General features: G+C 33.8%; 1 protein-coding gene across 20 annotated transcripts in view; it reads right to left on the bottom strand.

Moving 5' to 3' along the window:
- The window catches only part of PDE3B (phosphodiesterase 3B), a 107,876-nt gene that overhangs the window by 9,015 nt on the left and 86,559 nt on the right, over positions 1-12,302 (bottom strand). For 5 of the 20 annotated variants that reach the window (XR_014585181.1, XR_014585182.1, XR_014585183.1 and 2 more), the window contains 3 exons: positions 11,063-11,309; positions 10,200-10,725; positions 522-9,446 (listed from right to left, as the gene is read on the bottom strand). Coding sequence is in view for 2 of the 20 variants with exons in the window: in XM_083838645.1 (XP_083694771.1) it covers positions 10,496-10,725; positions 11,063-11,309 (477 nt within the window). In the remaining 18 variants the exon portion in view is untranslated. Of the gene's footprint in view, positions 1-521; positions 9,447-9,492; positions 10,726-11,062; positions 11,310-12,302 lie in introns of those variants that run through there. The other 15 variants (XM_083838645.1, XM_083838644.1, XR_014585190.1 and 12 more) reach the window with 14 other exon arrangements.

Below are 12,302 nucleotides of genomic sequence, written 5' to 3'. Positions count from 1 at the left end.
GGGGGGGGGGGCAGTAGAGTAGGGTGAGGAGAAACAGATATTTAAATGGATTTTAAGCACAAGCTGTAAGCCCAGAAACTACTTCTACCAGCCTCATTTTTGATTCTGCTTGACAGCTATTGCTTTATGGTTATTGGTAGACATAAACTTAGAACACAGGCCCTACAGGAGAACCTGATACTCTGAATATGGTGCACAAGTCTGCATTGTGTGGGGAGTAGTGGGACTTCAGAATAGAGTTCATTAAAAAACACACACGGAGCAAACAGCTATTTATGGACATGGCTGAGTATTAGGCTTGCTGTTTATGCAGCTTTTGCTTTGAGTCGGAGCTGTGGAAAAGTTCAAAGGCAGGAATTTGTCATTTTTCTTCTCACTTGATGTTTTTGGCTTATACTGAGCAGAAATACTTCCTTTCTTTGGAAATAACAATAGAGAAAGGTCAAACAGAGGTAATGACAGTCCACTTATATAATAGTCTGTTGACTTAAGATGCAGCAGGTCCAAATTAAATTACTTACCCTGTCAGAGAGTAGTCAGACTCACGTGTCCCACAGAGATCATCTGAAATGCATATTTCTGGTGCTCTGAAGAGGGAAGGAAGACCATCAAATCCTCTTGCTGACCAACTGCTTTTCTGTAGAGATAAAAGATTTCTAAAGAAAAAAAAAAAAGGAAAAGAGATGTCAGCCTTATTGCTGTGCATTTGCCACACCATGAAAGTTGCAAATAATCTGCTCCTAAGATTTTGGCATACAGGGTGTATAGGAATGAGACAGCTACTGAGGTTCTTAATACTGTTAAAATTGAGACTTTTCTGTTGTCAGTGTAAGTAGATGGTGGGTACTTCTGAAATGTTTATGTAAAAATAGTGGGATCTACAAAACGTAGGTCCCTTTAGCATGAAGAAAAATGGAATGGAAAAAGGAGTTTTCAGAGCTACATTTCTGGACTGATGGGAATTCTGATACCCACTCACAGCTAGAGTTTTGCTACTTGACATTTGGTTAAAACATGTTTCAAATAATCTAAATTGAAGGGGGGAGTGGTTAAAAAATAATCAAGAGGTACTTCTTGTAGGGCTACACTGAAAACGCAGCTGGCCAGTGATAATTCCCTTTTCCCTTACTTTGAGAAATAATTCTTGGCTGGTCTTAAATCCATTTAATGAGAACTGTATTGATTATATGCCATTCTGGTTTCTAAATCAAAATGCCTTAAAAAGCCTTAGAATATTGATCCAAACTATTATGATTATCTGCCAATTTAGAGTCTCATTCAAACAATCAAATACATCTGACAAACTGTCTTCTCTATAACAACATCAGTTGTGTTTCATTCAGTATCAACGTTTTTCATTGTTTTCCCTCAGATGTCTGACTTAGAATTATCCTACTGATCCAATTTAATCATTTGAAATATTGACATATTAGTTTTTCCAGTCCTCTGGTATTTCACCATCATACCAAGATTGAATTGTAATGAACATGGGTAAACAGCTAGGTGCTGAGAACTCCCCAGTGAAAGTTTTAGAGTGGAAATATGTAGCATAACTGCCTGCTATTTATCATTCTTTTGGGATTAAAGCATTTATTTTCTGTTAAAAATACATTGGTTGATTTTTTTTTTCCCTAATACAGACCAAGTACTTCCTGCATAGTTTATCTTTTCATCATTTTTACCAGCATTGTTGCATTCTTAATATTTCCATTATTCCCTTTAAGGAATGGTCAGTATTACTGAAAGGGCTTGGTGGGTATTGTTTTGGGTTATGTTCTGTTGTTGTTCATATCATGTTCAAATGTACATACCCATTAAGGACTCCTAATCCTTCAACTTTGCTGATTCTAGGTTCTGTTTCTATCACTTACTCCACTGTCACTTTGCTGTATTTCATACCTTATGGTGTAATCCACATTGTAAAGCTGTAATTCTTAAAAGACGTTCGGATTCATGGTGGATTGGTAAACATGCACTTTAACTCTGCAGCCAAAAGATCTTGCGTTGACAGAATATTGAGTGCAGATACAGAAGCCACATATATATTCGGTGCTGGCACAAGCATTCCTCAAATACTGTCCTGATCTGTTGTCTATATTTAAAGGAGCATTTAAAATGTGGTTGTGTTCCTATAAAGCTGTAAGGAAAACTAAGAATGTGTTTATGCTGTATATTCCGGCTTGCTGCAAGGTACTTCTGCTTATTTATGAGCTGACCAAAAACTATGTGATCATATGAGGGTAGCACTATGTCCAAGCCAATATGGTTCCAAATCAGCATGATTTATTATTTCAGACTTGGTGATACATGGGCACTGTTTGACAGCTTATGGATAAATTGGAGGCTCAAGCATGTTTCCAGAATATACACCAAAGAAATGTACTGTAGAACGTATTGGCTAGTCATACATTCAAGACAATTCATTTGCTTCATTTATCGAACACGTGATTAAGTAACCTGATTACAGTCTACAGCTATCTATACAGAGAGAAAAAGTTGATAAAAGATCTCTTCAGTTAGCAAAAAAGAACAGAAAGAGAAGTCAAGCTGAAATATCTTTGAGCTAGGAAGCAGGTGAATACATTGAAACTGCTGTAGATGAAGAATTGGGTATATAACTAACAGTGAGGATATCCCTGGACAGTTATAGAAATTTTAAAATCAGTTATCAGACATTTCTCCTGATCTCTGCTTATAATTTGAATTGCCTTCAGCTTGAGGTGTAAACTATATAAGGTCACAATAGTCTCCCATCTCAATCATCACCTTTTTAAAGTGTACTGTTCATTCTGAATTCCATATTTCTACTAGTTATTCAAGTGTTAAAGCAGCCTGAGTTTACATATCAAGCAAACTTTTTCTTGATTTGGTATGTCATAATTGGATTCTGTGGTTGTCTGCACAGCGAGGATAAATTCTCAGTATAAATTGGTCTGTAAAGGTACAGACATGGATTTTCATAGCAATTAGGTATCTGAGGTGTTGTTTAGGCATTGGGCTTCATAATTCAAAGCCTTTGTCTAATCAAGATCAAATTAAACTTCTGGAAAAATTACACCTTATTCTGTCCTTCACACAATTTGAGGATCACTAGAATGTTCCATTTCTAGGTTTACCCTTTTAGATATTTCTGAAGGCTGTCAACTATCTTGATGTCAATGTGATTAGAATTAGGCAGAACCCATACTCACAGTGGTCATTTCTTAGGAAGACTGCCAGAATTCAGGAGACATTACGTTGGCTACGTTCTTCTGAATAAGTAACATTACAAATAGATTAAATATATTACAATAATGGAGCAAATCAGGAATGTGCAATCTAATCCAATAGTTTACTATTACTGCAGCAGATGGCTGCTTGCCCAAAATTTTACATGTGATTTATAATAGCCTATAGTAATATAACAGAAAACATAATACAGTAACTATTTTTCCCTTGCTGTTTTTAACTGCTGACTTGCTTGTCGAGGCTAGTACTAAAAATCTTAAAAGAAATATCATTAATTTGTATAAACTATGACTTGTCAAAAACACGAAAAGAGATTACATATATACATTACATATATGTTACTTTATATATATATATTACTATATATAAAGACCTTTTTACATGACAGTTAATTTGTTAGTATGCTTAACCACATTAACCCCACTGCTAGTATCTAGACAACAGCATCCACACTGAATACTCTTATGCTCTTACTAAAATGAGACGATAAAAGATGACTCAAATATTGTTCAGGTCCTTCACCAATATAGGTAATGCAAGTAGGATTTCATATCAATAAGGAATGCAAATGAAGTAATAGAATCACTATGGATAAAACACCTTAAAGAATTCCAGTTACTCTAAAGTTTACTTTCTTTACACACATTCCATTTTAGGGAGTCCAAATGCCCTTTGGTTGTCTTCAACTTGCACAATAAACTCAGTTAAAATAATGCTTGTGGTGAGCACGCACCACAGCAGAACTGAATTGGTCTAATTTTTCCAGGAAAAACCTAGGTAATTATGAGCCATCTTGTGTCTATATAGGTAAGGAAGTTCATTTAATTGTTCTTCATGGGAGCATAAGAGTTGTTTTTTTTAAAGATCCTCAAGGAATCCATATCTTCTCCCATTATATTTTACATTGTATGAAACTATAATATTTCTCTTTCAAAGTACAGTCAAAATTAGTAGACAGTTCCACTGATTCAGTAGACACTTCCAATTCCTGTTTTTTGAATTTGTATTTGCCAAATATTGAATTTTGTATTTATCAAATTTCTAAGATTGTGCACATTTTCTTATTAGTCTTTAAAGTGATTCATATGAGATCCCGTTTCTAGTCCTAGTATTTAGTATATAGGTCCAGAAATAAAGTCAGTAAGCTATACAGTTCGCTCATCTGGCCCAGGCAATATATTTTTTCTTAGAGCTGTTTATCAGACTTTATCAGACTTTATAAGACTTCCTTTGTACACTAAGGTAATCTCTCTCAGTGAATCACACTCTCAATCCTTAGACAATGAGCAGTGTTTAGCCTGAATCTTCCTTCCTGCAATTTAAAGTTGTTACTACTTGTCCTAAACACTATGAACACTGAAAACATTATTCTGATTGCTTTGCTCTTTGAAGCAGCCTTATAAGACTGGATATAATTACTTGTCTGATTTTTTCTAGACTCAGAAAAATCTCTTGAATTCATTTAATCATTCTCCTCTCTCTTTAGGACGTCTTCTGTGTTTCCGATCAGTCACACGGATCTGTATTGGAATTCAGCAGTCTGTCTAATGGACATACTTTTCCTGGGGTGTGACATATGAAATTAGAAACAGTACTTTGGTAATTCCTTATGTGCACTGAATAGAACAAAATGATTATAAATCCATTCTCGAAGATAAATAAGAGTGCTTCTTTATTCACTTCTCTGAGAGGAACCTTTGTTAGCATATGAATCAGATAAATGAACAATACCACAGAGATTAATTAACACTAGCAGGATCAATGTCATGATAAAAGACACAGAAGTCTGTTAGAATGACCACACAGGAGTAAGTTTTCATGCCTAACTGGCATGGTGACAAATGAGTTTGAAAGCAGTCTGCTCCTCACTTGCTATAAGCAATATTAAGCTTACCTTTTGGATTTTTGGTATAATACATATATCTTAAGCCGAGCATTAGTCCTTGTTTTATAAGTAAAATGAAAAGACTTTGATCTCATCCAAGGTGCAAAGGGTTCTGCTGATCTGGAGAGATGAGTCAGGAGTGAATCATCACCTGTTTTTTGGCAAGGTACTTAGAAGATGGACAAATCACAAGGTGAATGATAGGAATCATTTGAAACACTATGCCACCTCATTATTTAAAGGCTCTGTTGTTTTAATGTTAAGCATTTCTATTTCTATTTTTCTGAAACCTCAGGCAAACCACAAGACAAAGTTTCTGCTCTGTATAAGCTTTTAATGCTTAGGTTTCACACATACTAATGTTCTGCCAGATAGTAACGTTGTGCCAGGTAGTAGAACCTATCATAGACACCAGTTGCTATCACCTATGATCTCTTGCAGTACAGAAATCAAAAGATGACTCTTAGTCAGTATCCTGCATATATCACAACATAGCATTTAAAGTTAGTCATTTTCTGGACAGACTTTTAAATCTCAGTACCCAAGAAAAACAGCTTTTTCTTTACTGGGACAATTTTCTTTAGCTTAATGCTGTCATTAACAAAACAAGCAATTGCTAGTTACTCTATTGTTTTAGAGTATTAAAGATAACAAAAGTAAGACCAACAAGAAGTATTATTTCAAGTGCAAACCAGAAGTGTATTAGAGAAATGAGAGTAAAAATGGACAACAAAACCATTAAGACAGATTGCTCTGTTAAGAGTTACGTATATATACGCAAATGTCTTTAAGGGTTTTACATCTGCTAGATTCATAAGGGTGTGGAGTACATATACTACGTCAGGAGGATAACTTTCAACTCAAGTACACTGGAGTGTTTATCCTATAGTAGCTTAGCTTTCCTTCCTGTTTCCATAAACTTTCCTTCCTGTTTTCTCAGAAATACAAGCCATTATTTTCTCATTTAACAGGAAAATATATATATATTAATTGATTGTGACCCTATTGAATACATATAGATCAGTTAAGACTAGCTAACAATTGTGGTTTTTTGCCAGCTTCATCTCTGAAAAGTCACAGTATGATTATCATAGCAAGATAAAGTTTTAATTCTGGAGATATCAGAAGGAAAATTCCTCAATGCAAAAATGAAAGCAATTGATCACCTCATTTGCCTTTGCACAGACATGAGGAAACAAGTTGTCCAAAACCAACTCTGAGGAAAGCTGTAGGAAAATTATATATATAATAAAATTAAAAATAATTAAAATAAAACACTGCCTTGATCATATTTTTATACCTTATTTGATCAAGTTCATGTTTGTCTACACTTTTTTAAACATATCTACATTTATTTGCCACAGAAAAAAACAATTTTCTTAAACTTGCATCATTTGAGTTATGATAGTTGTATTTTTGTTAGCAGTATGACTTGTATTGTTTAATAACAATGAAAATTATCATGACATATCAAAAGATATCCTGTTTCCATATTTTTTGAAGACAATGAACTGACTTGAAATTATAAACTCCGTCTCTCTTCCATATAAGAATGTATCATGTGCATGTGTAATTATATTTATGCCATGCCTACTTCTCCTTTCCTAATTTTCATCACCTAAGCTAATTCTATCCTTTTACTGTGATTCAAGTACCACAGGCTGGGATTCCTGATCTCAGACTCATCAGCAAATGACACTTCAATTCTGCACTTCTCACATTTTTTCAAACGTTTTTGGACAAAAGGGAAAGTACTGCCCCCGAAGTTTCGGTTCCAGATTGGTTTACTTCAAATTCTTTGTATACTTTTAGAAGAATCATAAACCAGCCTTCATATATAAGTACCCAGGAGGAAGCACCAGAGCTAGAAGTGAGCTCTCAAATCCTGCTAACACCTTTTGTTGATTCACCTGTCATTGTTTGTGTTTGACGGACAAATGTCTGTCAGTCTCAATGCCTATGAGAATATTCCCTTCCTTTTCAATTAAAATGAAAAGGGAGGTTGAAAGAAGAGCAAAGAAATTATTTTTCTCAGTACAATATACTTTTGTCACCTGACAGAACTCTCCTCCAGTTGATCCCTTTTATTAGGAAGTTGAATGCAAGAAGTACACAGAAAAAAATGTTTTATGCATATAGCAAATCGAGATTTACTCAAACTTTGTAAACTTGAACTTACCTGAAGTAATGTTACACCTGTCTTTCCATTTTGAATCCTAGACTCACCGTCTGGATGTGCTGTGAATAATTTATGGGAAGAGGATCCAAGTTGATTTTGACTCTGGTTATTTAGTACCACCATGACATTCAGAGGTTTCCAGAGCTGTAGAGAAAATTGGCTCTTTACAGGCAACAAACTCAGTAGTTTAGTTCTGTATGCACTGTATGCATGGGAGCAAGTAATCCGATCTACATTGCAAAAGAGGGCAACGAGGAGGTGGGAGACTGACTTGACAGAAAAGATGTTGCAAAGACTTCACTTAAAACTGAGAATATTATCCATTAAATGTTTATCTACACTAGAAGCATAAAATTCAGTGTGGGCTAATTTAGCCTACTTCTTTACAAAACAAGTAAGGAGTGTTGCTTTAGGAAAATATTTTAAAAGGTGTTCTTTTGTGTGCTTTCTTGTGCTCCTTAGCATCCCTTGGTGGCTGTGAATGATCACAGATTAAATTAGTTGTAATTTTTTCTCAGTGGTCTGTTACCAGAATGAGAGTGATCTGTCTTATATGGATATATACCTTATTGTTGACGACAGCTCAATCAACATTCAAATGACCCTCCATTGACATTTTTGAAAGATTAAGGCGCCTCAGTTAAAGCTACATCGACTTCTACAAACGTGCCCTGAACAAACCTTTGGTGACATTTGCTCCTAGGGAAACGATAAGTCACATATTATGTATGCATAAATAAGACATTTCAAGGTGCTCTTGAATACATTCACAACTAAACATTGAAGCAAGATATTGTAACTTGAAAATACCTAATTGGAAGTAGGCATAATATTTTATACCTATTAATAGTTTAATAAACACTGAGGGTTTTTATTTTTTTTCTAAATTTAAAAACTTCTTCCATATTTCTAAAGAATATAATGGAAACCTGAGATAAAGTTGCTGGCAATGTTGTCACCAGATATAATTACTGTCCATGCTTTAGTAAAAGATAATGTTATTTCTACCTTCTTATTCTCTCGTTATAATACTTTTTAATAATGCTCCTTTTAAAAGGAAACTAAATGGAAAACTGCCATGTAAAATACTGTAACTATAACTTTAAACAAACACATCTGCATTCTTTTGTCAGTAAAAGCAAGAATGAAACTAAATATTATTAATGTGCCCTCTTTTTTTTTTTTTTTAACATGAAAACACATAAACTAACCACAAAACGCTGAGAACATAGCATATTGAAACAAGCATAATTTCTGTAGTCTTCATATGATTTGTTAGGAAATATATGAGCACCAAATGTAAAATACAAGGGAGTGATAAGTGTCAGCTTCGCAGAATCACAGAATCATCTAGGTTGGAAGAGACCTCCAAGACCATCTAGTCCAACCTCTGACCTAACACTAACAAGTCCTCCACTAAATCATATCACTAAGCTCTACATTCTCATTCAATAGTGCAATATTTCATTAATGACAGAAATATCTGTTTTTAACACTGCTCATGTTACAAAAGAATGCAGTGATAGTAATAATGGCAGCAAAGTGGAATTTGGCACTGATTATATAGAATAGCAAAAGCACAATTCAGCGGTCTTCTAAGTTGATCCACAAAAAGCTAATTAGTGGAAAATAGAAAAAAAAAATATCTTTCTCAGTTATTTAAACTGGCCCGAGAGCAAAAGAGAAATTCAGTTGTGTAAAATAGTGCAATAGAATTTACACAAGGTTATCTTAGGAATGCTACCTCTTTTTCAAGTGAACTAATAAAAATGTAAACAAAAATATGCTAAAATACATTTAGCAACTTGAACATGTGTGCCTTTTTAATTCCATTCAACAGCACAGCATGTATGTGTTTAGTATTAAAAGATGCACTTTTAAAGCTAGCTTTATTTGTGGCTTGCATAAGGTGATTATGCACTTGCAGCCTAATTTATTTATTTTTATTTTCGCAATCAGATCTCCAATGGTAGTGTTTCTAAAAATATATCTGTTTGGATTGTCTAAGCTTATTTAAAACCTAAATTATCTAAAGTGTAATATAGTACAATTATATTTATCTTACTATTAGGCCTTACATGAAGTTTTCACATTCTGCTTTCCATATGTATATTTCAGGATGTACATCACACTTGGAGGCAATATAAGCTATGTCTGTGATAAAAGAAAAGATGTAGGACACATTAAAATATACTAGCCATTTTGAAACAATAATTTGTATCTTTTTTTTAAAAAAAATCTTTAATTCTCCTAAAGTTTTACATACAAAGAATAAATGAAATACGATCTTATTACTTTAAAATTTAATACCAGAAATCGGTGCAAGATAAAATCTATTGTGTGGTTGACTTGTTTTTAAACAGGAACCTGAGAAAGGGCAGGAAATATAACATTTTAACTAGAGAATAAAATCCCTTAATAATTTAAGTAGCTGAACAGATTTTTTAATGTTCTACCACAAAACAGCAAGGCAACAGATAATGGCCTTATATTCAATGAATTATCATGAACACCCACTGCAAACCTGAATATTTTCTGCAAAAATAAAACATCAGATTATGCACAAGAATAAAAAGCATCAGAAATAGATGCACCTGATTTTTTTCTTTTTTTTTTAAACCACAAATACCAGAATTTAGCATTTATGTCACAGTCCTTGAACAGTTGCTCTGAGATGACTACATTAAGCACACTATTGCACTAAGTAGACACCCCACAACAGGCTTGCACTGCAACAGTAACATGGTTTTCATACAAGCACAGACTTTGTCTTATTCATGTTCAAAAACAACATGAAATACGCAACTCATTACAATATTAGAATTCATCCAATATTTCCTTGTTAGCAAAAAGTTCTTGCCACTTTGGTAACTAAAGTCACCGAACGTTTTTAAAAATTGCAGGTACCTCAAGGAAAATAGGAGTTCCTTTTTCAGCAAGGCAGCGTTATATCAGAATATTTTATACCAACTAAGGCATAAAGAACTTTGCATCAGGGTATACAATACTCAATCTTTGAATAAAGTTTCGTATTCTGTGTGGCGAAAGTGCATAGGGATTCCACTGGAGTAGAAAGAATCCTCTCACAGTATTAAGGCCTTTCAATTTTAAGTGAACTGTGTTAGGTTAAAGTCAACACAGTGAAAATAGATATAGATATATATCAGCTTTCTATCCTCGTAATGAACATGACTGAAATTTTCTCAGCATGTCTTTTCTTCTCCTAGCTGTCGTTCATCTTCTTCATCAGCTTCCTCAATAACCTGAATTTCATCTGCTTGAGGTAAAGATGAGTTCTCAGTCAGCAGTTTAGCTCCTTCAGCTTTACTTTTTTCTTCTTCTTCAATCACTTTCTTCCATATTTTGTGATTTTCACTTAGATGGTGTATTAGCTGGCAAAATATTCGTCGTCTACCTTTTCTTCTTTGAGCTTCTGAAAAATTAAAAGCATTAATTGATTTTTTGGGATTCAAAGTAATTACATTTTATACATACAGATAAAATGCCACGTTGAAAAAGAGATGTAAATTTGAGAAAAAACACAGATTTTTATTCAGAATATTTGAACAGTGACACGGAAAAGTATAGCGATGACTTTTTTTTTTAGTTGCAAGTCTCCTGATATTAACAAAAAAATTATTATGAGTAAAAATTAAGGTGAATAATCACAAAATCTACAATATTTCAACTCCACAATTTCAACCATCACTGTTAATCCTGAATCTATTAAATAAAAAAAATGTGTGTGCAACTCAAATACAGAAACTTACTTAAAATAAGATCTTCTTCTATTTCCTCATCATCACTCTCCGACTGTGCTCCATCATCATCTTCATTACTTTCTGCATCCTCCTCTTCATCAACCCATTGCCCTGGAAGCAACCCAGCTGCGTTATAGGAATTACAAAGGGGGCCAACTATGTGAGTGATGAAAGATTCTTGCAGTTTTGCAAGCTGTGGGGAAGAGCGATCCATGAAGGGACTTATAGGTAATCCAAGACTTGCCTCCTCATCACCCTGAAAAAGAAAGGGAAAAAAAATACAGAACTTCTCAAAAAATTAAATTCAATTTTTAAAGATTAACTTTAAGGAACCAAATACACATTAAATGGATTGCATCTATTTGTCAAAGGCAAAAAGAATATAGACTAAATGAAAGAAAACGTAATCAGGACAAATAATAATAGAAAATAAAAATAAAGACATTTTCAGACTTGCACAGATCATAATCCTCCCTTCAGCTTTGCTGCAAGATACCCTTTGCATGGATGAAGATCTAGTTCTACTGGGACTGCTATTCCTCTGCCTTTACAGGATAGCTTCAGGGTAGGCAGAAATTTGACTTCAGCTGCTGAGCTGATGAACAGAGAAAATGGGAAAGTAATCAGATAGAGTAAGGCATTCTGGTGAATGGCTTCACCCAAAAGCACGGGGTAGATTGAAAGGAACCGCAACATCCAATATAAGTTACCTATATATAAATATATACATATTATATACATATATATTTATTTTTATAAATGAGAGAAGAAAAATTTGAGCAGTTGCTCTGATTTATAATAACTTGTCTTAGCATTTCTGTGGGACCTGATTGTTTGAATTTTTTTTTTTCCTAAAGGAATAACTTAGAATACTAGGTGTAAGCACTTCAGGTACTGAGTGAAAACTTAAATCTCCTAATAGATTTTATAGTTTACTTGTATTTTCCTAGTCTGAAAGATATTTTTAAATCCCTGGTTGTTGTCTTATAAATAGTGAATCCCCCAGGAAATTGACTACAGAAAAATAACAGAGTAGGAATGTTGTAAGATATATTTGGGGGGCCTTATAGAAGTTCTAGATGTAAAAATAGACACCAAATTTTCAGACTTTGAGTTATTTACAATAGGATTATTTATGAAAGTTCCACTGTAAACATTTATTTACATTTTAATAATGCTAATTACTAATGCATATATTTAATATTTGGTTTTGAATGTTTTAATGTCTTCTGCCTCGGCACTATGGATT

Source organism: Anser anser (genome assembly GCF_964211835.1).
Source record: "Anser anser genome assembly, chromosome: 5".
NCBI lineage: Eukaryota > Metazoa > Chordata > Aves > Anseriformes > Anatidae > Anser > Anser anser.
The sequence above is the reverse complement of the archived record's forward strand: the minus strand, read 5'-3'. Positions and strand labels throughout refer to the sequence as shown.